Here is a 27,034-nt window from a genome sequence, read left to right on the forward strand (position 1 = left end):
CATCTGAAATATCCGTTGTTGTGTTTTTTCATAGATTTAGAGTATTTCTCTGAGCCCAACTTCCTCAATAAGTTTTAGTATTTGTCGCAATGGATTTTTATTTCATAGTGGTTAACATTATTTATTTTTTTTTTTTTAAAGAAAATTAGTATTGATATCTTCACCACGGTTAGTTTTTTAAGATTATGCTTTTTAAAACGTTCAGTTTTTTTGTCGAAATCCAACAGCATTTCCCGTGCATGTATGGGGAATGTTTATCAACAACAACCCTTAAAGTTAAGTATTAGGCTCAGCCAGATTTTATAAATTCGATTTTTACATCTTTTTTATATGTACGTGTTGTGACCGTGTCACGCGTTTTTTCTTATTATAATACAAATTAGCTTATTTCATTAATCAATAAAAATACATTACACAAGAATTAATATTTATAGAAAATGCGTATATCAAGATCGTCTGCCTCGGCTCCTGTTCTCCTTCTCGCACCCGTTATTACGAATCGCTGTCAAAATCATCCAAGTTATGTTGAGTGTTGCCACATGCTTAGTTTTTGGATAGGGTATCCAACAGTACTTATGTATGTATAGCTGCAGATACTGAATTTCCTCATAAGATTACTTTGTAGCAGTAGCGGCTATGATGTACCAGACACAAGTTGACCAATTTAAAGAAAATCAAAATTCGTCTTTTTGCTTTTTATTTTGTTTCTGTTGTGTAAAGAAAACTGGCATAATGGCATAAAATTGAATTTATAAGCAAGATTTTTTATAAAAATGTAATAAAAAATACCCTCTTAGCAGACTTTATACAAATTTTTATGCTGAAAGCTGCAAAAGACTTTCGAACGCCGTATTATTAAAAAGAAGATATATTTTTTTGTGTTTTGTTCTTTTATTTAGACATTGTTTAGAAGCGTTGTACAATTGCTTCTAATGTGTATAATAGGATACTAATAAGCAACTTTCACTTGATAATTTAACCTGTTTTTGAGAAGCACTCACAATTAATAGTTATTCGCTTTCCATTGTGCGTTTTAAACTTCTTCGAGAAGAAAGCTGGATGCTGCGTCGTCAATGGCCATTATTTTTTAGTCGCTGTTGTTTAGAAGCGTTGTACAATTGCTTCTAATGTGTATAATAGGATACTAATAAGCAACTTTCACTTGATAATTTAACTTGTTTTTGAGAAGCACTCACAACTAATAGTTATTCGCTTTCCATTGTGCGTTTTCAACTTCATCGAGAAGAAAGCTGGATGCTGCGTCATTGATGGCCATTATTTTTTAGTCGCTGTTTGTGAGCTATCGGAAATTGCTTCGTTCGCCTTGAGTCACAGTTGGTATGCCAAGACCACGATAGAGAGATATTAAAATGTATATAAAAAAATGGTGTATCACAGTCGAAATTTACAGTTTCGAATTTTTGTCCAAACTGTGATTCTCACAATGTATCTATCAGGCAATGCACACAATAAAATTCAATACTGCTTGGATTAATCTTACCCTGGTGGAATCACATCGCGATACTTCGACTAAAATATTAATGGGAAATGCAAGTAGCTCATTCTTCCATGCAAAAGTGAGTGGCGCAGTAAATAAAAGGGAATGCAATTATTTTTTGTTATTGATGATTACTTTATTTTCGGTGTTGTCAGTTTTTTCGTGAGCTAAAATTGATGTTTTATTTGTTTTTAATTTTTGTAAGGTTAATATACTTGACTTTGGTGATTGAAATTTTACTCCGTCAAAAGCTGTGCCTTATTGTGTTTAATTTATCAGTTAGATATTTTTTGTGTGGCCCTGTACTGAATGAGTTTGTTAATTTAGATTTCCGCATTTTCATCGAAGAATCCCAACATTAGCATTTCTTTTTCAGAAAAATTATAAGGAAAATGTAGACTAGTTGGTACGAAAATTTCGCCACGTATATTGCTAAAGGTTGAAGAGAAGAAACAAAGAAGTTAAATAAATAGATTTTATGAAATGCAAAATTTTACAAAAGTAAACATGACTAAGCTATGATAACTGTGGTATCACAATGGATTGGGAACGGTCTAAGTGAGTTGGTTTAAAGACCGACTGCCACTTTTACCTACCTACCTAAGCTATGAGAACCATTATGAGAAATAAAAATCAAAGATAATTATATATGTTAATTTTTTCATTTGAAGCTCAAATTTTGTACTTTTAGATATTAAGGGGTTAGGGGCCCGAAAAAGTGATGCTTTTCAATCATTTTTTTTGCTAGCCAATTGCTTTTCGTTTTTATGAAAATATTTAATGCTTGATGAAAAATATTGAAGGAGGCCTTTTTTTGCGACCCAACTTGAAATATTAATATGAGAGCAGAAACAGCTGCTCGTCAACGAGTGCTTGACAGTTAAAAAGTGTTAATTCGATTCAATTTGTGTAAAAAAAGACACAGATGTACATAAAGGAGCAGTTCCCACGAGTTTATATCTAAGCAAAAACAACAAAAAAATAATGATTAATGGTCAAAACTAAGAAAAAAAAACTAGGCTTGAATAAAATCAGAAGTAATAATTATTCTTAATTTATATATAGAAACTTCGCAATATTAAAATAATTACAGAGGTCTATTGTTGTTGCTGCAATAATCCTAATTAGTGACCAGTACCGTTTTACTACCACTATCTCGTGTGATACTGTCTTTTTTTTCAAATTCTTTATCTCGATGTCTGAGGTCTCCTTAATTTGCTGTAAGAAAAGCTTACTGATGGAGCGAAGTCGTGCCCTAGCTAGCCCCGGACATTCACATAAGTAGTGGAAAAGACTTTCCTCCGCCCCTTCCACTTGACAGCTTCTGCAGATGGGATTCACAAAAAATTTTCAAAATTTTTTCAAAAAAAAAACTTTCCTTGTCATTGGTGTTTCGTGCGCGGGGTTTGAACCTGTGCACTTCTGAATGCTAGTCATTCGGTTACGGTAGCCGCGAAATTTACAATAACCAAATAGTAGATTTAAAATATTAAATCTCAAAATAAAACCAGACTTCTGGTTTAAGATTCTACAATACTTAGATTACAAATCTGCTGTGGTGCAAAACCAAATTGTGAGAGCAACTTCGGCTCTCGTTGTTCCGACGGCAATCAAGTAAAATGAGCGAAACTGTGTTGATTTTTTTGTATATCACCAACACACCACTACCATGACCCCGGTAAGGTTGTTGCTGTTGTAGCAGCAAAAACATTTCCCATACATGTACGGGGAAAGCTGCTGGAGTGACAGTCCTTGGCCGGATATATAGTAAATCCGGGTCGTTCCGGTAACATAGAACCGACTGTCGGGAGAACGGTAAGGTCAGCCAATCAATTGATTCTTTCAAATTCGCTGAGAGCTGATCTTGGCCACACCTTCTGAATTCTTTTCACCATGATTTCTATTGTAGTTGATCAGCGGGAGATAAAGTGGTTAAAGAATGAAAATTAAGATATGGTTTCTAAAGAGTAAAATTAAAAATTTAATTTGAACATTTGAAAGGTAAAAAAACTCAAAAACACATTCTTATGAGTTGTCGCCCTCGATTTCACCAAAATCATGACGTAGTGGGAAAATTTTAAATTCAGAATCGTGTTCAGTGCACGAGGATTAATCGAAACCAGTTCCACAAAAAAAAAAGCATACCTCTATGATCTTTTAAACCTGTTGTGGCAATCGAAGGAATACTTTCCATAATTATTTATTATATTTACTAATACTTACGGATCAGGTGTCTCATTGTAGCCAATAGTGTATTTGTACGGTATATTTGTGGCAGCCTGTTTGGACGCACACCAAGTTGGCTCATATTGCATCGCATAGAAAGGATAATCGAATGCATTTATATAAATTTGAACGCATAAGCCATGGCTGCTATAGTAGGGTTGACTAGTTTCAGCTGGTTGAAAATGCCCGCAACTGCCCAAACGGACATTCTGATGGCAAGTATAGATGCGTGTGCCCTTGTCGCGACTAGAGTGCAAACACTGTACATGGCGGGCAGCCTCACGATGATCGGTGTTGGTGAAGACATCAAAGCCGGGACCAGCCATATCACAAGCTACATACATACAACAATAAAAACAAAATCGAGTTTAAAATTAATTACTAAAAAAAAAAGTATCAATTAACTATTTACTATCGATGCTGCGAAAGAGATAGCGTTTGCTCAAACTCCGTCCGATAGCTGATGCTAGCTGCCCGCCGAAGCTAAAACCAAACATGTAGCCATTGTCCGGATTGAAGCCTTCGTTGATCAAAAGTAGTATTCTCTTTGTAATAATATTGGATATCCTCCGAAAACTTCTATATAACCACATGTAAGAGTCTTGGGCGAAAAATTCGTAGTCTATGCATACTATGCAACCACCGCGATGGTATGTGAGCCCTAGAAGAAAACAACGCACAGCATTCAGTTCAAGTGCTCTCCTCAATAGTATCAGCAACAATTTTACTTACGTTCAATGAGTGTGAGCACCCATTCGGTTTCACAACTTTGATGCCAGCCATGCAATATGAATGCAAATTTATCATCCATCGAACAGCCAGACTTCGACAAGGCTTTGGTTTCATCGCTTGCGCTCTCGTAAACTTTCTCACCATTCCTAATTTCATTGTTTTTTTTTTTTAATTTTAATTTTTGGGTCTTCGTACAAATATTATGTTTATAATGGGCTATGAATAAGTTCGTGCGGTTTTACAACAGATGGCGTAACTTGATTATTATTCCATCGATCCACATTTCCAAACATTCATTGGAGAGCTACTGTCGTAAGGCACAAACGTCAGTATAAGTTTTTTATTTGAAGCGTAAACAACAATATTTTTACCACACTTGAAAATGTCGAATTTCGTGCCAAATAATGTGTTTTTGCGGGGAATTCTTCTTCATTATTTTAATATGAAGAAAAAAGCAGCCGAAAGTCATCGTATCTTGGTGGAAGTTTATGGTGAGCATGCTCTATCTGAGCGAACGTGCCAGAAGTGGTTTGCACGCTTTAAAAGTGGTGATTTTGGCTTGGAAGACGAAGAACGCGAGGGTGCGCCGCCAAAGTTCATGGATACCGAATTGGAGGAATTGCTCGATCAAGATCCGGCTCAAACGCAAGAAGAGGTTGCAAAAACTTTGGGAGTTGATCAATCAACCATTTCCAAACGTTTAAAAGCCATGGGAATGATCCGAAAGGTAGGCCATTGGGTGCCGTATGAATTGAAGCCAAGAGACGTTGAACGCCGTTTTATGGCATGCGAACAACTGCTTCAACGGCACAAAAGAAAGGGTTTTTTGCATCGAATTGTGACTGGCGATGAAAAGTGGGTCCATTACGACAATCCAAAACGTCGGGCAACGTATGGATACCCTGGCCATGCTTCAACATCGACGTCGGCGCAGAATATTCATGGCCTGAAGGTTATGCTGTGTATCTGGTGGGACCAGCTGGGTGTTGTGTATTATGAGCTACTGAAACCGAATGAAACGATTACGGGGGATGTCTACCGACGACAATTGATGCGTTTGAGCCGAGCACTGCGAGAAAAACGGCCGCAATACGCCGATAGACACGACAAAGTTATTTTGCAACATGACAATGCTCGGCCACATGTTGCACAAGTGGTCAAAACATACTTAGAAACGCTCAAATGGGATGTCCTACCCCACCCGCCGTATAGTCCAGACCTTGCGCCATCCGATTACTATCTCTTCCGATCGATGCAACATGGCCTGGCTGACCAGCACTTCCGTAATTACGATGAAGTCAAAAAATGGATCGATTCGTGGATTGCGGCAAAACCGACCGAATTTTTCACAAAGGGAATCCGTGAATTGCCAGAAAGATGGGAAAAAGTAGTAGTAAGCGATGGACAATATTTTGAATATTAAATTTGTAACCATTTTACGTCAATAAAGTTTCAAATTTCGAAAAAAACCGCACGAACTTATTCATAGTCCTATAATAATTTACGTACAACAATTGCGCCTAACCCATTTATACAATACAAATACGTACCTATAGTATTTAAAACGTATACCCTTGCGAAACTCCCGTTCATTTTCCCAACGTCTATTAAGCCTCAAGGTCTTCAACTGTTTAATCAAACCCGAAGGCTGCAGCCTTCCAAGGCAGCGGCGGCAAGAGCGTTCACTTCTTACATCCTCTAAATCTCGTCGAATTCCATCATCATCATTGGCAATGAGCAATTGCAGAAGCGTTAAAAATATTAACATATGTAAATAAAAATATTTCGAGGTCATTTTTAAATGCCGAGTTATGCACTTTAAACAGTTTTTGGTTTAGTTATTGTTGCTAACATTTTACCTCTTAATTGTTGTTGTGGAATTACGGTAATAAACGATGTCGATTGAATGGTCTATCATTTCAAGTTGAGAAACTTTTTCTCCAAAACAAATTTATGCACGCACAGGCAATAAGCTTGGGCAAAGAATGGTGAAAACATCTGTATAATTAAAATAATGCGAATGTTTGCTTCTTTCGAGAACTAAATACATACCTACACACCTACATTGACAAAAAAGTAAAATAAAAATTGGTCCACCAAAGGCTTTTTTCAGTTTCATTTACCGTTATATAAACACAAATGAGCCCATTATAATGAAAGTGGTCTAAGTCATATATTTCTTGTTTTGAGATATTGAATGGTATGTGTTTGAACGAGTTAAAAAATGTTTTTATATTGCGCGACATTTTAATTTATAATTTGTGGAAATTTATTATCAGTATGAAATTTTGTATGAAAACGAAATACGAAATACATACGAAAATATTGTGTTTACAGCTCTAATTGACTCCTGTAAATGACTTCATAATATAATAAAGAATTATGAGTTTTATTTGAAACAATAACTTTAATTTAATAATTCATGAATATTTATTAAATATTTTTTTTTTTAATTTTTACTCTTAAAATGTTCATGATAGACTAGCGGGATGTATGGTAGTAAACACGTAATATCTTTATGTTTTTCTTCCGTTACTAGGGGTGGCCCAAAATGGAAGTACGAGTAATTTAATATTTTTGTATATTTTTGGTCTTCCTCTTTTTGAGGTGCAAGATCCAAAACGTGGAATTTAGAATCATCTAAAGAAGTTTTGTGGAACATTTTATAAAATTCATTTTTCAAGAAACGCATCCATTGTATTTTCAGCCAAGGGACAGATTCGTCCGCGGTATTTTTTACTCTTTCTGTTATTGATTCTTCTAGTGACTTCGTCGCAATAAAATCCGGCGATATTCGTTTTACCGAAAGTGGCTTTTCCTTCTACACTTTTCTATTAATTCATAATAATGCTCAGGGTTGTATAAATAAGTTGCTTTTTTATTTTCATTTCTTTCAAATCGAAACCAAGTTAATGCTACTTTAATATTACGGTTTTGTCCTGAACATGCATCAATGTAAGCTATTACGAGTTTTTGAGTAGTTGTAATATGCTCCATATGCGCTAAAATGCATGATTCTACTTCTTGTGCACCTCTTGATGCTGTAGTTTCATCCCATACATACAACTTGACATTGTTATTATAGAAATTATGGAACAACTTATAAACGTACATATTTCGCTTGTAATAGGCTTACGAATTTTTGACTTAGACCACTTTCATAATTAACACTAAATGAATTCTGTATAACGCGGAAATTACATCCACTATCTAAAGGTTCATTTTTGACAATATCGTGAAAATTACCTTAAATACATACATACATACATCATGATTATGGGCACAAATATTTAAAAAAAATTGCATTTGTAATTTGTACACAGAATAAATGAAGTTATTACAATCAGTTTTTGTTCTTATATTATGAGCTGAAAATTATTTGCATTCCATAATAGCTCCGCTGCGGAGTGCAAAGGGCTAATACCTAAATTTTTAGTTGCAACTAAAAGAAACTAAAATACTGTTTTATTATTTTTTTAATAACTTAAAAAAGTATTAAAAAAATCATTTTATTACCTAAAACCTCAAAAAACAAAAACAGCCCCTTTTCGAGTACAAAAAAAAAAAACTTGTACACTTGCGCTCGTAACAGAGTAATTTTAGGTTGGTTTATTTAACACATAAAACAAGACATTTTGGGTGCCGTTTTTTGTTACGAATTTTGAACTCATCACAGGAGAGTTTCTAGATCTAACACCAATTACAGGTATAAAAATAAATAACATTGGTTTACAGCGAAAATGTGCAGCGGGTGACACCATCCAATTCTTTAGTAGAAGTGCTCGAGCATCGACTTAATTTTCTTTATGGTAAGATTCAGAATGAGGAAATGATTTGAGTTAACCCTCCGGCGGGGGCACGATAAATCGTATATCAAGCCCTTGGCTGAAGGCAGACCGGCATAGAAAATGCACAAATCGTATCACGCCCACCTTCCATACAACAGTGATTTTCAAAATTGTCAAAAACTCGATATTTCTATAGTTCAGACACAAAATGCGTCATAGCCGAGTGAATTTGTGTGCTAGTACCATTCGCAAAGTACCCTGGTTCAAAGATCACCGTGGAAACGAAGTATTAAATGATAAAACAAGGTGTTATTAGCAATCGCTTCTCCAAACAAACCCCCACGAAAAAGTTTCTCATAAGCCATTCGGAGGCGGCGTAAAATTGCAGCATTTTCTATTTTTTTAGGACAATGTCGAAGCGCACACTAAATTATATAAACTCGACCAAGCACCTAACAAAAGCGTTACACGCCAATTATACAAGGTGGCGCAAAATTAATCATCCAATTTTGGTGTTGAATAACTCTTTTACTAAATAAAATAGAATAATGATTTTGAGCGATGGAAATCTCTATTTCTATCTTTACTTGCAGCTCACAAGTTCGCAAGTGTCAAATATGACTAGCAAACATTATAACACTCCCGCATTTTAATGCACAGACAAGAAAAAGTTCCTATCTCTATTTGTATCTAAACGTAAATGATAATATCACTAAGTATGCACATAACGCACCTGTTGCTTGTGCTTTAAAACAAGTTAACCTCATTTGAAATTCTATCGAGTTTGATTTTTCATTACAAAGAAATATTTTTGTCAATATTTTGAATTATTTCTTAATATTAGTAATAATTTGTAATCTCATTTTTACAAGCAGTCTGTAAGAGCTATCGTTCTAAGACTTTACAAAAAAATAAATAAATAAACGATTCTGTTTCTTCGGCAAAACCTTCCACTCGTTGCAATAAAACGATACCTACTAAAGGGTAGTGATTTCAAAGTAATTCCCCGGAAAGTTGTAGAGGATACGTATAGTATAGAATATTCGTACGAGAACAGCCATCTAGCATTTGCATATCTTTGGCAGCTTTAGAAGCATCAACTTGATTCGAGGCCGGCTCTCCTATTTTCTCGTTCATTGAGTAAGGCAATGTGCTGCCGACGGATAGGTATATAGATGCACTTACACTTTGTTTAGACTCCACAACTTTGTAGCAGCTTCCATTTATCCCTACAGCCAGGGAATGATTACTGGAGAGGATACTTTTGCCACTAAATTTGTTGTTTCGCATATACCATTAGTTTGCCTCTTTTGATAAAATTGTTAAACATTGATCTGTTAAGCTTAAACTACTCTATAATCTGTGATTTTTTTTCAGAAAAAAAAATTAAAAAAAAAAAACTAATTTTCTTTATAAAAAATCACTTTCATGGTACTTTTTAATCGGGCCAGCTCACGTAGGTCTTAAAAAATGTTCCCAAGACATTTGGTTTAATACAAACTGAGTTATTGCGTCTAAAGTAACAGTACTTTTGAACCGTCGGTCGAGAAATTAATTTTGAAAAGAGCCAATTTTAATTTTTTTTTAACTCAATCCGAGAGGCATCAAAAAAAAAAAACTTATGTAGTTGAGTGTTTGTCTCGTAGCTCTACTTTGGAGTGGTTTAGAGACGATTTAAAGATCAGGAAGTTGTGAATTCATAACGAAAAAAACCGAAATCTGCATGGCGTTATTTGGAAATGGACCAAAAGTCAATGTTGTGTTCTATTATCTCGGGGATATAAAGTGTTTACGGTCACAAACTCATCGTATTCGACCAGAATATCGTGAAAATGGAAGTTGGCGCTTGCTGTACGATAATGCGCCGTTTGGTCGTTCAATTTAATAAATACTTGTTTTTAACCACCCCCATATTCGTCTAATTTAACACAACATCCGTGAGACTTTGTTTTGAAAATTACATTTAGCCATGAAAGAAAAGCATTATGCAGACATTGAAAATACTCTAAGGTCGACGACCGCCCTCCAAAAATGAGTGCAATAAGTCGTTTGGTGTGTTTCTTGACCTACATATGTGTAAAGCGATGCATAGAGTCCGAATGGAACTTTATTTTATTTATTTATATAAGCTTATACAATGTAAATTTACATATGTACAACCTAAAAAACATGCAGCGCTAGCATCAGAGGCTATCAATCTTTTAGAAAAAGATATATGGATTTTTATGTTTTCCTCAGTTGGGCTGGAAAGGAGGGAAATAGGATCCGTATTAGAGTAACATTCTCTTTTATCTCGAAGTATTGGGCAAAATTCTAATAGGTGGAGGACAGTTGCTGTGTCGTTGCAAAATGGACAGTTATTGGTTCTTATGCTACCAAGGAGGTGAGCATGCGTAGCTATTGTGTGTCCTATCCGGAGACGTATGTATGGAGCGAGAAAGTTAGCTGGAATTGTTGAAGGATATACTGGTTTGATCCTTGCTGAGTTGACTATTGTATAATGATGATTATAAGAAATCCAATCGATGAAGAGTTTCGAGTGCCTCTTTTCATTGATGAGACGATATATAATTTTGTAAAGAAGTTGAGTGTTATTGTGGGCGCGTTAGATGCATCTTTTGCTAATTCGTCTGCGTAAAAATTTCCTGTTATACCAGTATGGCTAGGAACCCACATTAGCTTAATTTTCTTTTGATATAAAATAAGATATTCTCTAATTGAATTAATGAGTAGTTTGGTTATAGCAATTTTTTATAGCTTGAAAACATGATAAGCTGTCGGTACATATTACATATTTTCCAGAGTGTTTAGAAGCATGTAGAACAGCGTGGAAAATTGCGGTGGCCTCAGCAATAAATATACAACAGAAAGGGAAAAGCAGCCCATAGGATATCGGCTTACCTTTCTCGCTAACGACAGCAAAAGACGTACTTGAGTTTTTAGAGCCGTCCGTGTAAAGAAATCTCCAACTATTATGTTTCAATTCGCTCGCGACTACTCGAAATTCAGCGATATAAATCGCATTAGGAGTGATGTTCTTAGGTTGGCGGACTAGATTGTCTATAAAAGATTCTTTAGGAATCAACCATGGTGGATGACAAAGTTTACGTAATTTAGGTGGTTTTAATGGCAAGTTATTCGTTTTAGCGAATATCGCGCAAATGTATATAGCTGATTCAATTTTTGGCAATCGGATCCGTGATGACGATGAAAACAAAACTTTTCGTAGCATGTTGTTGGAACCAAGAATAATCCTAGGGTAGAGTTTCATAGTACTGTCTTCCATGTTATCCCTTAGTGAGGGAAGACCAGATTCAGCTAATAAATTTTTTATAGGCGATGTTGGAAATGCACGAAGCGATCTTCTTATAGCTGAATGATATGGTGCAGCAAGCATTTTGAGATGGTTATTTGAGTGATGTCCATAAATTTCAATAGCGTAGTTTATTACGGAGAGTATTAAAGCGTTGACGACTTGAATTAAGGGGTTAGGGGTAGTCAGAGGCCCGAAAAAATGATGATTTTCACGAATTTTTTTTTGCTACTTAATTAATTTATTTAACAAAAATAAAAACATAGCATAAAAACATCATGTTTTAACTTGACTTCACCAAAATTTCAAAAAAAAAAAATTAATTATTGCAAAAGTTATCGCTGTTTGTGTGAAGCCCGTTTCTCCAGAAGTCCCTTGCGGTGAACATCACAAGTCCTTGCAGATTCATCTAAAACCAATCGGATGAGAAAAATTATTTTTATTGATAGATAATCTCGAGCCGGATCGAAGCTTTTTTTTTTTTTCAAAATGAACAAAATGGCGGCCTCAGGAAATATTTTTCAGATTTTCGGGAAAAAACCAACAGTTAATTGTTAAAAAAAATCGAAATTTTTGAAAAAAAAAAAAACAATCCTTCGATCAGGCACAAGTTTTTTATGTTTTTCAAAAGCTGTATAAATTTTATTGAAATCTATGTAGCGGTTTTTAAGTTACAGTGTTCACCAGTTTGAAAAACATAGTTTTGAGAAAAACGCACTTAAAGTTTTGCTATCGGCTCCGGAGCGGCCGAGCGCCCTTTGTTAATTGTTGAATAACTTGAAAAGTATTTGTCGGATTCACTTCAAATTTTTACACAATATTTTTAAAACATTATACTTTAAGAAAATGCAAAAAAAAAACTCGATTTTTTGAAAATTCTGACTACCCCTAACCCCTTAATAGAGCTGGGCCAATGAGCGAGCGCTTACATGATAGGTACTTAACAATATTTGAGTTTTTAATAATTCTATTTCTTATATACTGACAGTGATCTTTAAATACATACTTACTATCTAGAACTAATCCAAGAAACTTAAGTGTAGGAGAACATGTAATATTAACATTATTAAATGAAATGGTTGGAAAATTACAATTTTGTTTTCTACAAATGTGGAATGATTTAGATTTAGAGTACGATATTGAAGCGCCTGACGAAAGGGACCAAGATGATAGCTGGGAAAGGGAGTCTACAAAGGAAGATGATATGGAATTCAGGTCGGAAGATTTTGAAAATAGGAGAAGGTCATCAGCATATAGCTGGTGACATATATTAGGAAAATTTGATAGAATAGAACTAATTTCGTCGAATGCTATGGTGAACAAAATAACTGATAACGGAGATCCCTGAGGAGTTCCGTTATCTAAGGGAAGTGTGGAAGAAGATGTATCAGAAATAAGAACTTTGATTTTACGTTTATAAAGGAAAGATTTTACGAAATTAAAAACACGGGGTCCTACCTTCCATTAAATAATTGTCTTAGAACTACGTGTATGCCAACACTGTGAAAAACCTTTTCAAAATCAAGCGAGAGAAGGGAAACGTGGTTTTTGTTAGATAGAGCATCACAAATGAAGTGGTCAAGGTACAAAAGAGCATCGATTGTGCTTTGGCCTTTTTTAAAAGCAACCTGATTAGAGTGAATAAGCTTGTTAAATTGGAGGAACCGGGAAAGCCTTGTAGCAACAATTTTTTCTAAGAGTTTACCTAGGCAAGGAAGAAGAGAAATAGGACGATAGCTGGTAACTTCGCAGGGAGATTTGCCCGGTTTTAAAATTGGAATGATGGCGCTGGTTTTCCAGACGTGAGGGATGATGGAGGTTTGAAAAATATTGTTGTAATGTTTAAGGAGTCTATTGAGGAGAAGAGGGGGTAGGTGTTTGATGATGGGATAGGAAATTTTATCTAAGCCAAGAGTTTTACCTTTCACAGAAGACAGGGCAAGATGGAGTTCAATTGAAGACAAATCAGAGTCGAGATATTTGGCTGAATGTTATAAGGGAGGAGGTAAGTACCTATGGGAGAGAATAGATTTCTTGTTAGAAGAGTATACAGGTGAGAAATTAGAGTCAGAGGAGATGTTAGAAAAATAAGTGGCGAACTCTAAGGCTATATCCTGAGGATATAGTAGAGTGCCTTGAGAGGAGTTGAGGGAGGGGATAGGAGAGGAAGTCAGGTTACCAGATAGTCTTTTTATGTTTCTCCAAATCATTTTGGGATCAGAAGAGGAGTTAATGCTGGAGGTGAGAGTCTGAAAAGATTTAATTTTTGCCAACTTAGCTTTTCTTCTAAAAATTGCATTCGCTTTTTTATATGCTACAAGATTTGATGGCGAGCGATTATATTTGAAATGATGCCAAGTTTGTTGTTTGTGAAGTCTAAGCGAGGAAAGTTCGTTATCCCACCAAGGAGGCTTTTTATTGCGGGGCTTAGGAGAGGTTTGTGGAATGGATTGGTTGGCTGCAGATCTTATAATTTTTTGAATCCTGGAAGTTTCTTGATTAATATTATTAGAAGGAGGTAGTTTATCTGAGTATTTCAAACAAAATTCTTCAAACTTAGGCCAGTCAGCCGAAGAGGTTTTGAAGAATATTCTAGGTTTAGTAAAAGTTGAATTATGGTGGGAAATGTTAGCTTTGATAGGAAAATGATCGGTTCCATGAAGATCATCAATACGATGCCAATCAACTTTGGGGGAGAGTGAAGTAGAACAGAATGCAAGGTCAATATGAGTAAAAGTGGAATGAGTGGAAAAATGGGTAGAGGAACCATCGTTAAGTACAAAACAGTCGGAGCTAAGTAGAGCGTCTTCAATTGCGCGGCCTTTGGTATTAATTGAGGGAGAACCCCAAAGAGGACACCAGGCATTGAAATCACCAGCAAGTAAGAAAGGAGGGAAGGAAGGGGGGAGAAGGTTCAGGAAATCGGCTGAAGTAAATGTCTGCTGAGGCGGGGAATAGGCACAAATTAGAATCATTTTAAAAGGGGAGGAAATTTCAAGGAAAATGCACGAGATTTTAGAATGAGGTGTAGGGAGAATGTTATGAGGGATGTTTCTTCTAATCAAGATTGCGATACGGAAGGTTATAGAAGTGACCAATGTACGGTTTTGGAGTATAAGCTGTTAAATTGTTTGCTATATGTGTTTCATTTAGTTATATAACAGAGGGGTTGTGTTCTTTAATTAATATTTCAAGTTCAAAGTAGTTATTTATGTAACCGTTAGTGTTCCATTGAAGGACAGTTAACATCATGAAGAGAAAAGGAAAAGAAAAATAGTGTAAGGATTTATGTTTCCATGAGCGAGGGGATCTTTGAGGAGGGAACGGTAGATGGAGAAGGCGTAGAAGCGGGAGGCAAATTAATGTCAGGAGATGAAGATAGGGAGAGAGGAGAGAAGGGAGGGGAAGGAGAGTTATTTAAGGAAGATACTGAGGGAGATGGAGTATAAGAGCAGTCTGTAGAGATTGTATGGATGTTGGTATTAGATAAGGTGTTATGGCTTGAAGTTTTAACTATAATATTGAGGTTGGAGTCATTTGAGGTTAGCTTGTTTTGATTTTTGGTAAAATTTGTATTTAAAGAATCGATGTTGCTGGTAGCAGTTACATTTGCGTAAGAAAATGGTGAAGGAGTAGTTGGAGTTTGAGACTTATATAGACTGATGGCTTCTCTCATGGAGCATTTGTGAATAGTTTTAATTTTGAGTAATTCTTTAGATTGGACAAATTTTGGACAGCCATTAGAAGAAGAAGGATGTTCACCACCGCAATTAGCACATTTAACTCTAGTACAATCAGAGGGGGAGGAATGCTTAGAGGGAAGATTGCAGATCACGCAAGATGGGTTGTTGTTGCAGCGTTTGGTCGTGTGACCTAACAACTGGCAATTTCTGCAGCGCATGGGATTAGGATAATAAGGACGGATATCTAGTGTTCGCCAGGCCACTTCAATACGACTAGGCAAAGTGTATTTATCGAATGTCAGTAATAAAGCGGCAGTAGGTGCCCACGAGCCATTGTTTAATTTGGTGAATTTGTGAACTGCAGTAACGCCTTGATCTTTAAGACCATCAATTATTTCCTCATCAGCAAGTTGGCAAATGAATGGAGCATATATCGTCCCCTTTACTGAGTTAAGAGAGTCATGGAGTGAAAATACAACAGCACCAGCGTCAGGAAGATATGTAGGTGACAAAAATTTTTCGGCAATTTTTTGGCTTTTTACAAGTATTAGTAGGCTACCATCTCGATGAGCTGTGATTTTGTTAACGTCTTTACTAATTGTTTGAATACCTTTGTAGACAGCAAAACAAGATGTGGATGAGATCGGTTTAGTGTCGTCCTGAGACTTTAAAACGAGATACTTAGAATCATCCTTCTTGGTTATAGGTAATTCCGGGAACACATCCAGAGTTGAGGTTATTGGTTTTTTCCTTTTGCTTTTGGGAGATGAGGATAAAGGTGCAAACCTATTATCCCCCAGCTTGTTGGCCCCGGGGGGCATTTTGATGGAATATTACGGTTTTTTTCAAAATAATTTGTAAGTTTAAAGCTTTAACAGAAATACAGAAAAAGCACGTGGAAAAAATTTTAAAAAGCAAACTTAGGTTAAGTAGCGCAGAACAGAAAGAAGCAAGTATAGGGCACAAACGAATTAAATGCGACCGTACGGTTTGACAGCTCGGTAGCGAATGCCGAATGGAACTATTTTGACACTTTATACCAAATTTAAGGAAACGGTTTTTCACAAGGAAACTCAATGGTAATTTTCAAAGCGTTGGCGTTAAACAAATTAAATAGGTGGCTCGATTTTTTGAGGCTATAGAACACATTTAAGGGTTGTACATAAACAATTTTGTTTTTGTGGCCAATTTACTGTTTGTGTGTTTGATGCAAAATTAATCACCTTATCGGCAGATTTTTCGGATAATTTTTGCAAATGCAGTCGTAAAAGTCAAAATAAAGATTTTAATCACTCCAAATAATTTGTTTTTATGTAGTAAAAAGGTACTTGAAAAAAAAAGCACGATTTTTTCTTTAACACATCGATTAACACAATTTTTTTGCGTCATAGTCGTATTTGATAGAAGAAATTTTGGGCTAATACTTACCCAAAGTAAAGCATTTCAATTTTCACACACACACATGCATTCATAGATCTATGTGCATGCCTCTGTATTTTATGAATAAAAATATGAATATCTGTCTTTGATCAAACATGGTATTTTTATTTAATTGTTCTTAAAGAATTTTGTTTTTTATTTGCATATTTTTATTTCCACTGACACTAAAAATAAACCTATAACAACTCATATTGGCGAAGATGCATTCTTTGAATTATATCTCGACAATCATTAAACACTCTTTTGATATTTTCCGTATCAACTGCACATGTAAAGTGCGGATAACAGTAGTGTTTGCCATCGCCACTAGCAGTTGAAATACGCTGTAATGAGGCAGAAAAACGAATTTTCGATTTTTTTCTTAATTTCTTTTTTATAATGAGATGCAGTTGTATGTATGAATGATTTTTGATGATGATTTGATTTGTGTTCATGAATACGAAGTATATTTTGATACGAGGAAAGGTAAAAAACAAGAAAAAAGTAGGTAATATGTATATATGTGTATATGTCGGAGAGGAAGGAGGAAATTTTCTAAATGGCTGTTAGTGTCGCAGTTCTACTTTTTTCGTTTACGTACATACATATGTACATGTTTCTTTTTGTAGGCACTGTATATGGCAAGGAAGGTTTTTGATAGCTTTTATATGTATATGAGTATAAGTATATCGGTAAGCCCAATCATTAGTAGTTGCAGTACAAGTCGAGATTTTTTAGAAATTTGTTTCGCCGATCCTAGAGTAGAATTCATTAGAAATTGGGGTTTTCAATTCTCGCTACGTTCGTTTTATTAACTGTACGCCTTTTTAATTTGATTTCTTCTAAAGTTTGGTAATAAAAATCTCTCCAAATACAAAGAAAAAATAAAGAAATTTCGGGAACCATTTGATGGAAGTGACTTTTCCTCTCGTCTGATTTTTCAATTTTTGGCAGCGTACTTCATACACTTCGTTAAATAGCATGAGAACATTTAAGGTTAACATCATAATTTTGCGAAATTTCAATGGTATTTTATTAAGTGAATTAATTTAAAATCTCTTTCAAGTGAACATAGTAGTTTTTCGCTGACAGTTTATTATTTACAAACAAAACAATTGTTTACACGTAGTTTTGCGGCATTTTGCTAACTCAAAGTGTAAGTATCAATTCTACACCTGCGGCAGCAGTGCTAAAGCTTTGTGGCGCTGCCATATATTTTAACCGGAAAATGCATTTGGGAAGATACGAGTATTAAATGTAAGAAAATAGATTTGTTTGCCACAACCACTAATACTTTGAGACGATTTGTTTTGTTGGAAATTTGTTTGAAGGATTTTAGGAGAAAAAATGTGGCGCCAAATGAAGAATCGGCTAATATTTCTTTAAAATAGAAAGAAAGTTTAGGAAAAATGTTCACATGCATATGTAAATACATATTTTCAGTAAAAACTATTCAAAACTAGCGGCCTTCCAAGCGCAGCTGTTATAATTTTATTAGTCTTTTAATTTATAAGGTATTTTTTAGCCTGCTGTGATAGCCTTTTTTTATAAAATCTTTTGGCGAACGCTGCTTGAGTGACAGTGTTTCACCGGTTATAATGCCGAATCATTCCACTGTTGAAATTCCGTTCCACGTTTCTTACTGCACTATTGCTCTTGTTGTTGATGTAATAGCATAAATCATAATCCTCCTAAAACTTTTTTTTTTCTTTTCGATCTTTTGTTTTCAGTTTTTAGTCAGTCCCTGAGGATCCGAATAATGGTTTGATCTTTTTACACCTCTTACTAAGAATGTTCTTAAAAATGTTGGCTCTTATCAGATATGTGTGCATGTAGGTAAGTCGGTGCTTTTGTAATTTACTTCTGAAATCAACTTATCCATCAATTAGTGCAATATCTTAAAACTTCCGCGTTGCGTGTAGTATTGTAGTCTTTAGTTGTTAAGCTACTTATTTTCTTCTTCCGAGCTTCTCTTCCTATTTTTAGTGTGCGTCTTGATATTGTTCCACAAATAGAGGGACCAGTTTTACGCCGTCTCCGAACGGCAAATGGTTTTTTATGAGCTTTTTCTTGGCAGAAATGCACTCTGAGGTTTGCCATTGCCTGACAACCGGTGGCAAATATTAGAAAAAAACATCTTTTACCATTTTGCTGTTTTGTGCTCACAGCAGGTTTGGAATCCAGGCCCTACCGAATGGTAGTACGCACCGGTAGTCACGTACCAATCATTCGGCTACGGTTAGCCGCGGCATATTGAAGATTATGCTTCACTTAATTGCTACTCAACAATATCCAGAAATGTTGCGGTTGTAGCATTCATAATGCGTGCGTTCCAATTCGTGAATTTTCTTTGTTCCTTTTTAACTAACTTCGGGAGCATTTTGCTTACATTCTTGCTGTTCCAGGTTTCTGAAGTGCTTCCGATGCTGCTCCAGGGTCTCCTTTTACTTAATTTAACCAGTGTTATAAGGTAGCGATCGATCCATAATTTTTCTGGTGAATCTTGCATAAATTACCAGATTTCTTGCACTATCCTTAATATTGGCGGTTGAGTTTTGGCGTCTTTCAATCCACTCTTTCGCTGAAATCGTCTATCACAGTGTTAATATCGCGACATGGGAACGTTTTATTTTATTAATATAAGCTTATTTTATATAAACAGCGTGTTGAACATTTTCTGAAGTTCAAGACCTGTACAACGATAATAATACTAGCCTTATTACCCATAAGGGGACATGTGTTTTATTAAGAGCTATAACGTGGGGAGTCTAGGGATTTTATTTAATGCCACAAGGCGACATAAAATGTAGTAGAATTATAGAGGAAATGATGATGATGTGTTTCTGTATTTTTGAATATCTTTTTATCTATTCAGTGTGTATGTACATATAGTAAATTTCATGTGATATGATGAATTTTTCAATGCGGTGATACTATACAATTATGTGTGTGTATAATTGTATGCACATTTTGTATTGGAAAAATAATAGAAACGAGCAGATTTGTTGTTTACTTATTCTTTAGTCCGGTAAGCACCAAGAATACGGAATTCAATTAAAAGGCAGAATATTTTTGATCAAAGGCTACGTTCGTAGGTAAGTTGACATATGGCTTTAAGAAAAAATTGGTCTAAAAGTATTGCTTCTATTAATCGCTAGCTCATGGTCCTACTTGCTCTATATTCAGCATTAAATTGAGTTTGTGTGCGACCAGTTTCTGATTCTGGCGCACTATAAAACACATTTCAATTTTCCTTCGCTAATAGATGATGTCCAGTAGCTCCATTATAATCACTCTTTGCTTCGTTAAATTTGTGTATCACAGTGTCCTCACCATGCTCGTTAGCGTGCTTGGTTTCAAAAAGAGCATACGAGAACAGTACTTCTATAATTGACACAATAAATTGGAGTGACTCGTTTCTATTACTTTTCTCAACAGTGTATGCATTTTAGGTTATGCAAAAGAGTTCTTACCAAAAATTCATCTCGAATGAAATATTTTGCTCTGATCACTTCTGGGTCATCACCAGATTCCGTTATAGCATCACCTATTAATTTGAAAAAAAAAAACAGACATAAAATATTAATTTTCTTGTAGTTTTTAAATAAAAATAATATAAAATTAATTACAAAATAAATTTAATATTAATTATAACTTAAGAGCTTTCATTATTTTAAAAATGTGCTGCGTAAAAGGTTTTAAACCTTTTTATATATTTTATGGGATGTTTACACTATCGTCCACTGTTTTGTTTAGAAAAAGAAAACAAGTTTAAATCCATAATAAAGAAATGACTTCGGCAATGCAAAACAGAGATATAATTGTAGTATTTAAGTGAGCTTATAAGTTCGATTTTTTCAAATATTTGTACCGAATTCTTGGAACTAAATATTCCATCACATATGGTGGTATCATGGTTAACTTGATCAGCCAAATAAAAAACATTTAAAAAAATTTAAATGTGATATAACAAGTCCATATTTTCGGTTTGGAAAATTGATGTTCCAATCAACTTGCGTATAAAAAAAGATAAATTATTAAAAACCTAGTAGTTGATTATAATTAAAATTTGTTTATTTTTAATATTTGTATCCTTAAATAATACTTTAATTAAAGCTAACGATTACGCATCTCGTAAAGGTACACATACAGTGGTTTTTTTTTTCAATTTTATGTCATATTAACAGTGACAGCTTTTTCCCTGCCGGAAATGTTGAAAAAAGTCAGGTCATATATTCAACAACGTTGAAAAATATTGCATACTTATTTTCAAAGTCAATTTTGTATAGCAAAGCCAGTTGCAAGCGACACATTGAAGAAGTCGAAATGCCGTCTCTGTGGATCGGTAAGCCCGCACGTGATCACCGCAAAATCATTTTTTTTGTTTTAAGATGCTATTAGAAACGCCATTTCGGTCAACGGTGAGCGCTACATATAAATGATAAACTATTTTTTGTGGCCTGCCCCTTGGCAGTGGCAAACCTCCGAATGTATTTCTACCATGAAAAAGCTACTCATAAAAACCCATTTGCCGTTCGGAGTCGGCCCAAAACTGAAGGTTCCTCCATTTGTAGAACAATATCAAGACGCACGCCACCAAAGGAGGAGCTCGGCCAAACACCTAACAGAAGTGTACGGGCCAATTATTTATTTTTTTATTTAATTGAAGACACACCTGGACGATATTTGGTTTCAGCTGGATGGCGCCCCATGCCACAATCGATCTTTTGCGCGCCAATTACGGTAATCGAGTTAACAGCCGCCTCAGCAAAGTCAATTCGCCACCTCGGAGCTGCGATTGGACGCTTTTAGACTTTTGTAGGGTGCCGTGAAGGACCGATGTTATGTGAATATCGATGAAGCCATTCAGGGGATAGCTGCAGGAAGGTCTTGGAAAGCTGAGTTAACAAAATATAGTACTGCAAAGTAAGCCGAGGCAGCCACATGAATGAATTAGAGTTCCAAAAATATGGAAAATGTTCGCTCTTTCGAATAAACCCAAAAAAGTTTATTTTTAAATTGAATTTCCTTTTGAATTTCTAACTATAAACCACTATATGGACCATCTGGTAGACTGTTAGCTTTTTAACTGAAGCATATCTGCCGCTCAAATACATCAAAGACTGAAAAATGCTGATTTTCCTTATACTTACTTGGTGTTTGATACTTGTTAAATTCGGAAAAGTAATCCGAAAGTTTACTCTTTCCAGCTTTAATTTTTTCAGCTAACAAATCTTGCTTATTTAAAAATAAAATTACAGAAATTGTGCGTAACCATCTGCAAACAAATAATTAAAAATTAATTGAGTTGAATAATTTGCATTGCATTAGGCAATATGTATAAATATAGATGTACATATGTATGTATGTATGGTATATAAGAAATATGATGTCCCCTGACATTTTTCTGCATACACACAGAAAATATCTCGATGTGCAAACATTTCTGTTTTTAAGGAATTTGCATGTTAAATCCGTTATTACTTGTGCTAATTATGTATATACTCGTATACCCATGAAATTATCTTAAAGTCTTATAAGTACGATTTTTGAAATTACCTGTTGTTCCAAATGCTTTTGAACAAATCCAATGATTCACGGAGACGATTTTGCGTTGGATCTTCACGCAATACCATGTTGTAGCTTGAACATGCAGTTACAAAGATTATAGCTGTAACGTCATTGAAGCATTGAATCCATTTACGCCGCTCATCACGTTGGCCTCCTACATCGAACATGCTGTAAGAAGGGCGTATAATTTTCTTAATTATGTTAGTTTGTGTACATGAATGCCGATACTTACTGAAAATTAACTTTATCCACTTGAAATCGTGTTTCGAAAATGCCAGAAGTCAAGACACGGCATCTTAAAATATCTTGCTCGCTTGGTGTGTAATCTGGTTTCTTTATTATGCTTACTCGATCCAAAAAACTTGAAAGTACAAGAAATTAAAAAAAAAAAAAGAATTAAATTACCCTGCTAGACGAAAAATTACATTTATTTTGTGATTGAAAACATTTTCGTTAACGGAGAGATATAGAAACGCTAATAATAATATAAAGATCAATGACTTGCAATTGGAGACCCAACATCTATTCTTATTTTTATATGATTGAATCACTTTTATACGTATGAAAGAGGGTGGATAGCTAAGAAAGCCAACTCACTATTTTGCGCAGTCAATCAGTTGATATTCATTTGATCTTTCAAATGTTTGCAATACTCCTCGATCTTTCCATAGTTCCTCTGTATGCTCATAAAATTCCGGAGGATAGTTAAAATCGGGACCTAGAAGAGAAATTCAAAGGATGTTAATTGAAAATATCACATGTGAATAAACAATGTATGTATGTGTGGGGGTACATATTAAATTATGCATTCAAATCCGAGATATTTTTTGTTGTTCAAATAATGATTCAATTGGAGCATTTGAAGGTCAAACAGGTCATTGAAACGTATTTTTAAAAATAGAAAGACATTTTTAGCATAATTTATTTACGGTGAACTAATTTTTTGATTTTTTTAAGAAGATAATATCTCTTTCAAATTAAATTTCAGAAAATAAACATTTTAGCCGTAGAAAACAAAATTTAATTATTTACAAGTCATAAATATACTTAAAAAAAGCTTTTTTCTAAATTATGGAATATAATTTCTATAGTATTATACATAGTAAATTTACTTCAGAGGCTTTAATAGTTGCAATCGGATAGGGTTTACAATTCACTTTCAAGTGAATTTCATTGATATTTTCTGCAATTTCATTGAAACACACTCGGCGGTGAATTACAGAACTTGTCCGATTGTATTTTCAGAAACCAAATTTGAAAGTGTCACTTTTTGTAATGAACATCTATTTAGAATTTATGATATTTTCCGAAATGTAACTTTCTCTTTCTACACTGTATTTATCAGTTCTCGATTAAGGAATTTCGAAAATAAAATACTGAAATAAAATACACGTATAAAATGGTGAAAATATTGTGAAATATGAAGCCGTTCTGTGAAATCTTAAAAAATTAGTATCAGAGAATAATCGATTTTCTTACTGGAAGCGTAATCCTGAATGTATTCAACCCTTGCCTCATTCTCCTTCTTTTCCAAAGATACAGGTGGATTTAGTGTGCTCATGGCACCAGTAATTGTCTAAAATACAAAACAACAACAATTTATCGAATTGTATATATGGACAAATGTATATTATGTACATATATAAGTGAGTAATCGCATTTTCTTACCAGGATAGCATCGCGTATATTTTTCTTAATATCATCGACTTTTTGCTTCTTTTCTAGCTCGGAAAATCCATCAACATGCAAAATTCGCATTTGCTTCACAATAGTCGATTTTCCTGACTCACCAGCCCCTAGCAAGAGTAGTCGATGGGTAGCTCTGTATAGTTGCTTATCCTTTTGGAGCTGCTTTGATATTGCATCGCTGCGACGCTTTTGACTTTTGGAGTCTTCTGAATTCACATCCGTTTGTTTGGAGCTGGGTGACCCGAAGCAACCCATAGCCGTCCAAGGTGTCCACCAACACGCTGCTCTGTTCTCTTGCGCCCCGTCGGGAGACTCCGCCTCCCTATTTCCTCCGTTTTGAGCCAGTCTAATTAGCTCAAAAATCAAGAATCGTCTTTAAGATATGTGCGTCGCTATTTTTTGTTTTTTAATGTAAGTTTCCAAAATATTTGTGCTCTTTTTGTTGTGTGCGTGAGTGTTTTTTGTTTTTTGTATTTTTTTTTTTTTGTTGTTTTTGAACTCTTGTTTCTTCTTTTGGTTTTGTGTACAATGATGTGCGTGCAGTTCCCAACCTATTGCGTTTCTGGAAAGGATTAAAGTGAAAGAAATTCATAAAAAGTACAGTATAGTATATGCATGCATAATTATGTGTAGGCGCATATGAAACATATACTGTTTGAGCTACACTGAATTGGAATTATACATAAATAGGTCGGTATATAGTTTTAGTACGACAAAAATGTGTATGTAAACAAAGGTAGAGGCGAACTGTCACTTGTTACTCAATAGATCAAGGGGAATAAGATTTTTTTTAATTCAGTTTGCGTACACCTGCACTCCTAAACATACAATTGTATGTATATATGCTAAATGTATTTTCAAAATTCCATAAGTTAATTTTTTGTGATGCAGTTATATATAAGATTTGTTTAGAATTGCGAAAAAGCGGGAAATCATTTTTATTTGAAGTTATTATTTTGGGAAAAAGTGTTGGCACAAGTGAATCTTATTTATTAAGAAGCTTATCTATTAGCTCGTATTGTATTAAAAAATATCTTTTCCAATCATTTTAAATTTTAATTAATACACTTCAGTATTTTTATTACATATTTACTATGTACGCATGTTTGTATGCATGTATTTGTATGTTTGGTTTTCATATATTCCGTATATATAATTTGATTATATTATTAAACTGTCTTTGTAATCTTGGCATCAGCTGTGACTGTCATTCACTATACTACTTAATTTACTTCTCCTTATAATGTACATCAGACCAAAAAACTTCCCACTTCTTAATCTCTACCTCCTGCTCGTCCCTCCTCTTCTAAATGTGTTTTTCTGCTCACCACTGTATATAAAAAAATCTATGTCTGCGGCGCAGCATACTTTTGGAATATACATACATACATATGTATACTTTTGTTTTCCATATATGTTTTTAGAACCTCTGAAAAGTGGCGAAAATGAATAATATACTTTGCGAAAAATATATTTTTACACTCGAAATTAAGCATTTTTGACTCAACAAGTTTTTTTCACCCTTTTTCACATGAATAAAAGTATAATATAAGGCAACTAGGATGGAGCTAATGAATTTATAGCGAGGAACAGTGTCTCACATTAATATATGTATGCATGCATATAAGTATGTATATAAAAAAGTGATCTGCTCATATTGTACTTTCTTTGGATACCTAAAATATGTAGTTTTAGAAAAAGATGCCACATTCATTAAATCAATTCGATACCGAACTATATATGATCACGCACTTAAAAAAAATTATATATATTTATAAAATTAGAGTACGACTCCCGAGAATAGGTTTTTTTGCACAAATGCGGAAAATCTAGGCGTGGTATGCAAAAATTCACCCTCGAGCAAGTTTCGAGTATATCCCAACGAAAAAATCAACATACGGTTTATATTTTCACTTTCGCGCATGTAATATGGACATTGCAAAACACTTTTTCCATTTATATAGGAGTTATTACTGACATTGTCCATTTTTATGTATCGTATAAGAAAAAATATACGCGAATATGTAGTACACTAGCATTCATACATACAATTATGTGTATTTGCAGCAAATAAACGCTCTGTACGTTTACTATGCGTTACATTACAAAATATAGTTTTCACTTTTTTATAGCTATATAGCTAAAATATACTTAAAACTGATTTTTATCAGTATAATTTTATCACTTTTAAGAACTCACTTTGCACTATTTTAGTGATGTGCGATACTTGATTATCGAAAAGCTATCACTAATTCAAGTAGTTACTCCAAATGAATAAAGGTGCTGCCAGATGGCAGTAAGTCCCGAATTGGATATAAAATATTTAACATAGAACAATGAGCAATGCAGCCCCGGAATTTTTCTCCAACAAAACGTGGTTAGGAAATTCTACCGCAAATTAATTAGAATCCAGTTTAGAGTTTACATTACGAAAACAAAAATTGATTTGCAATTGTGTAATTTCCAATAAGTTGATCTATTATAAAATACTAAACGTTTACAGCTACAGCCTTATTTCTTAAATAACTAAATAATAATAACAAATTTGGAAGCAATAATTTTTCTTTGGGTGAAACTTTCTATTCGAGTTGTATTAGCGGAACTCCATATTATCGTCTTTTTAGGTTCTTTGTAGTAAAAGTGACGCGCCAATAGTTTTACAGATATTCAATTATGAGGAAAAAAGCCCCATAGGAAATTGTTAATCGATATTTAAAATTTTTATTCCGTAACATTTAACTTTTAATTTAAATAATTTACACCAGAAAACCAGTTACGACAGTAATAAATTCGGTACGCACATTTTTAAAAACAACGTATGAAAGAGGTTAAAAAAATATTGGTTCAACATGGACACAAAAATAAATGTGTATCCGTATAAGTGCAACTGTATCTATATAGGAAAATTAGTAATTTTCTAAAGAATTTGTTGATTTTTGCATTAAATCCAAACCGTCAGAATAAGAATTCAACTCATGGAAAATAAATTGGGGTGGGTCTCGGGTATTTACAGCTTTATTGATTATAACACAGTTTTTGGCAAATTCTTATTGTCCGTTCCTTATAAATCTCAAATACTTAAATTATATACTTACTACTTTATATTGAATGTCCT

At 34.4% G+C, this 27,034-nt stretch overlaps 2 protein-coding genes across 9 annotated transcripts; both read right to left on the reverse strand.

Moving 5' to 3' along the window:
- Positions 1-865: 865 nt before the first annotated feature.
- LOC128865735 (uncharacterized) lies at positions 866-6,251 on the reverse strand. Its single transcript, XM_054106041.1, has 5 exons — positions 6,007-6,251; positions 4,457-4,602; positions 4,137-4,385; positions 3,722-4,058; positions 866-1,930 (listed from the first exon to the last, which is right to left on the reverse strand). The coding sequence occupies exons 1-5, from the start codon at positions 6,249-6,251 to the stop codon at positions 1,822-1,824; spliced, it is 1,086 nt and encodes a 361-aa protein (XP_053962016.1). The 3' UTR covers positions 866-1,821.
- On the reverse strand, positions 6,066-26,152 carry LOC128865734 (guanine nucleotide-binding protein G(s) subunit alpha). 8 transcript variants are annotated; one of them, XR_008454892.1, is made up of 10 exons: positions 25,969-26,152; positions 23,899-24,481; positions 23,710-23,806; positions 22,828-22,948; positions 22,463-22,591; positions 22,219-22,398; positions 21,813-21,937; positions 20,133-20,206; positions 6,316-6,429; positions 6,066-6,154 (listed from the first exon to the last, which is right to left on the reverse strand). XR_008454892.1 is itself a non-coding variant. In XM_054106040.1 (9 exons), the coding sequence occupies exons 2-9, from the start codon at positions 24,172-24,174 to the stop codon at positions 6,146-6,148; spliced, it is 1,011 nt and encodes a 336-aa protein (XP_053962015.1). In that variant the 5' UTR covers positions 24,175-24,481; positions 25,969-26,151; the 3' UTR covers positions 6,068-6,145. The 8 variants fall into 8 exon arrangements, 6 of the variants coding, with proteins under 6 accessions (XP_053962015.1, XP_053962014.1, XP_053962012.1 ...); XR_008454891.1 differs by having other exon boundaries at positions 6,316-6,454; XM_054106040.1 differs by lacking the exon at positions 6,316-6,429 and having other exon boundaries at positions 6,068-6,154; positions 25,969-26,151.
- Between the last annotated feature and the right edge of the window lie 882 nt (positions 26,153-27,034).

Source organism: Anastrepha ludens, chromosome 6 (genome assembly GCF_028408465.1).
Source record: "Anastrepha ludens isolate Willacy chromosome 6, idAnaLude1.1, whole genome shotgun sequence".
NCBI classification, from domain to species: Eukaryota; Metazoa; Arthropoda; class Insecta; order Diptera; family Tephritidae; genus Anastrepha; species Anastrepha ludens.

Excerpts from the sequence above, each read along its gene's own strand:
- LOC128865735 (XM_054106041.1), bottom strand. The coding sequence starts at position 6,251 with ATGACCTCGAAATATTTTTATTTACATATGTTAATATTTTTAACGCTT. Across the intron at positions 4,386-4,456 it reads GGTGCTCACACTCATTGAAC|GGCTCACATACCATCGCGGT; the intron begins GTAAGTAAAATT and ends GTTTTCTTCTAG. Across the intron at positions 1,931-3,721 it reads TACAATGAGACACCTGATCC|CAATATACGTGGCGAAATTT; the intron begins GTAAGTATTAGT and ends TTCAACCTTTAG.
- LOC128865734 (XM_054106035.1), bottom strand. The coding sequence starts at position 24,174 with ATGGGTTGCTTCGGGTCACCCAGCTCCAAACAAACGGATGTGAATTCA. Across the intron at positions 20,207-21,812 it reads TAACAAGTATCAAACACCAA|GTGATGCTATAACGGAATCT; the intron begins GTAAGTATAAGG and ends TCAAATTAATAG. Across the intron at positions 17,004-20,132 it reads TCATTCGAGATGAATTTTTG|CGTATTTCAACTGCTAGTGG; the intron begins GTAAGAACTCTT and ends GCCTCATTACAG.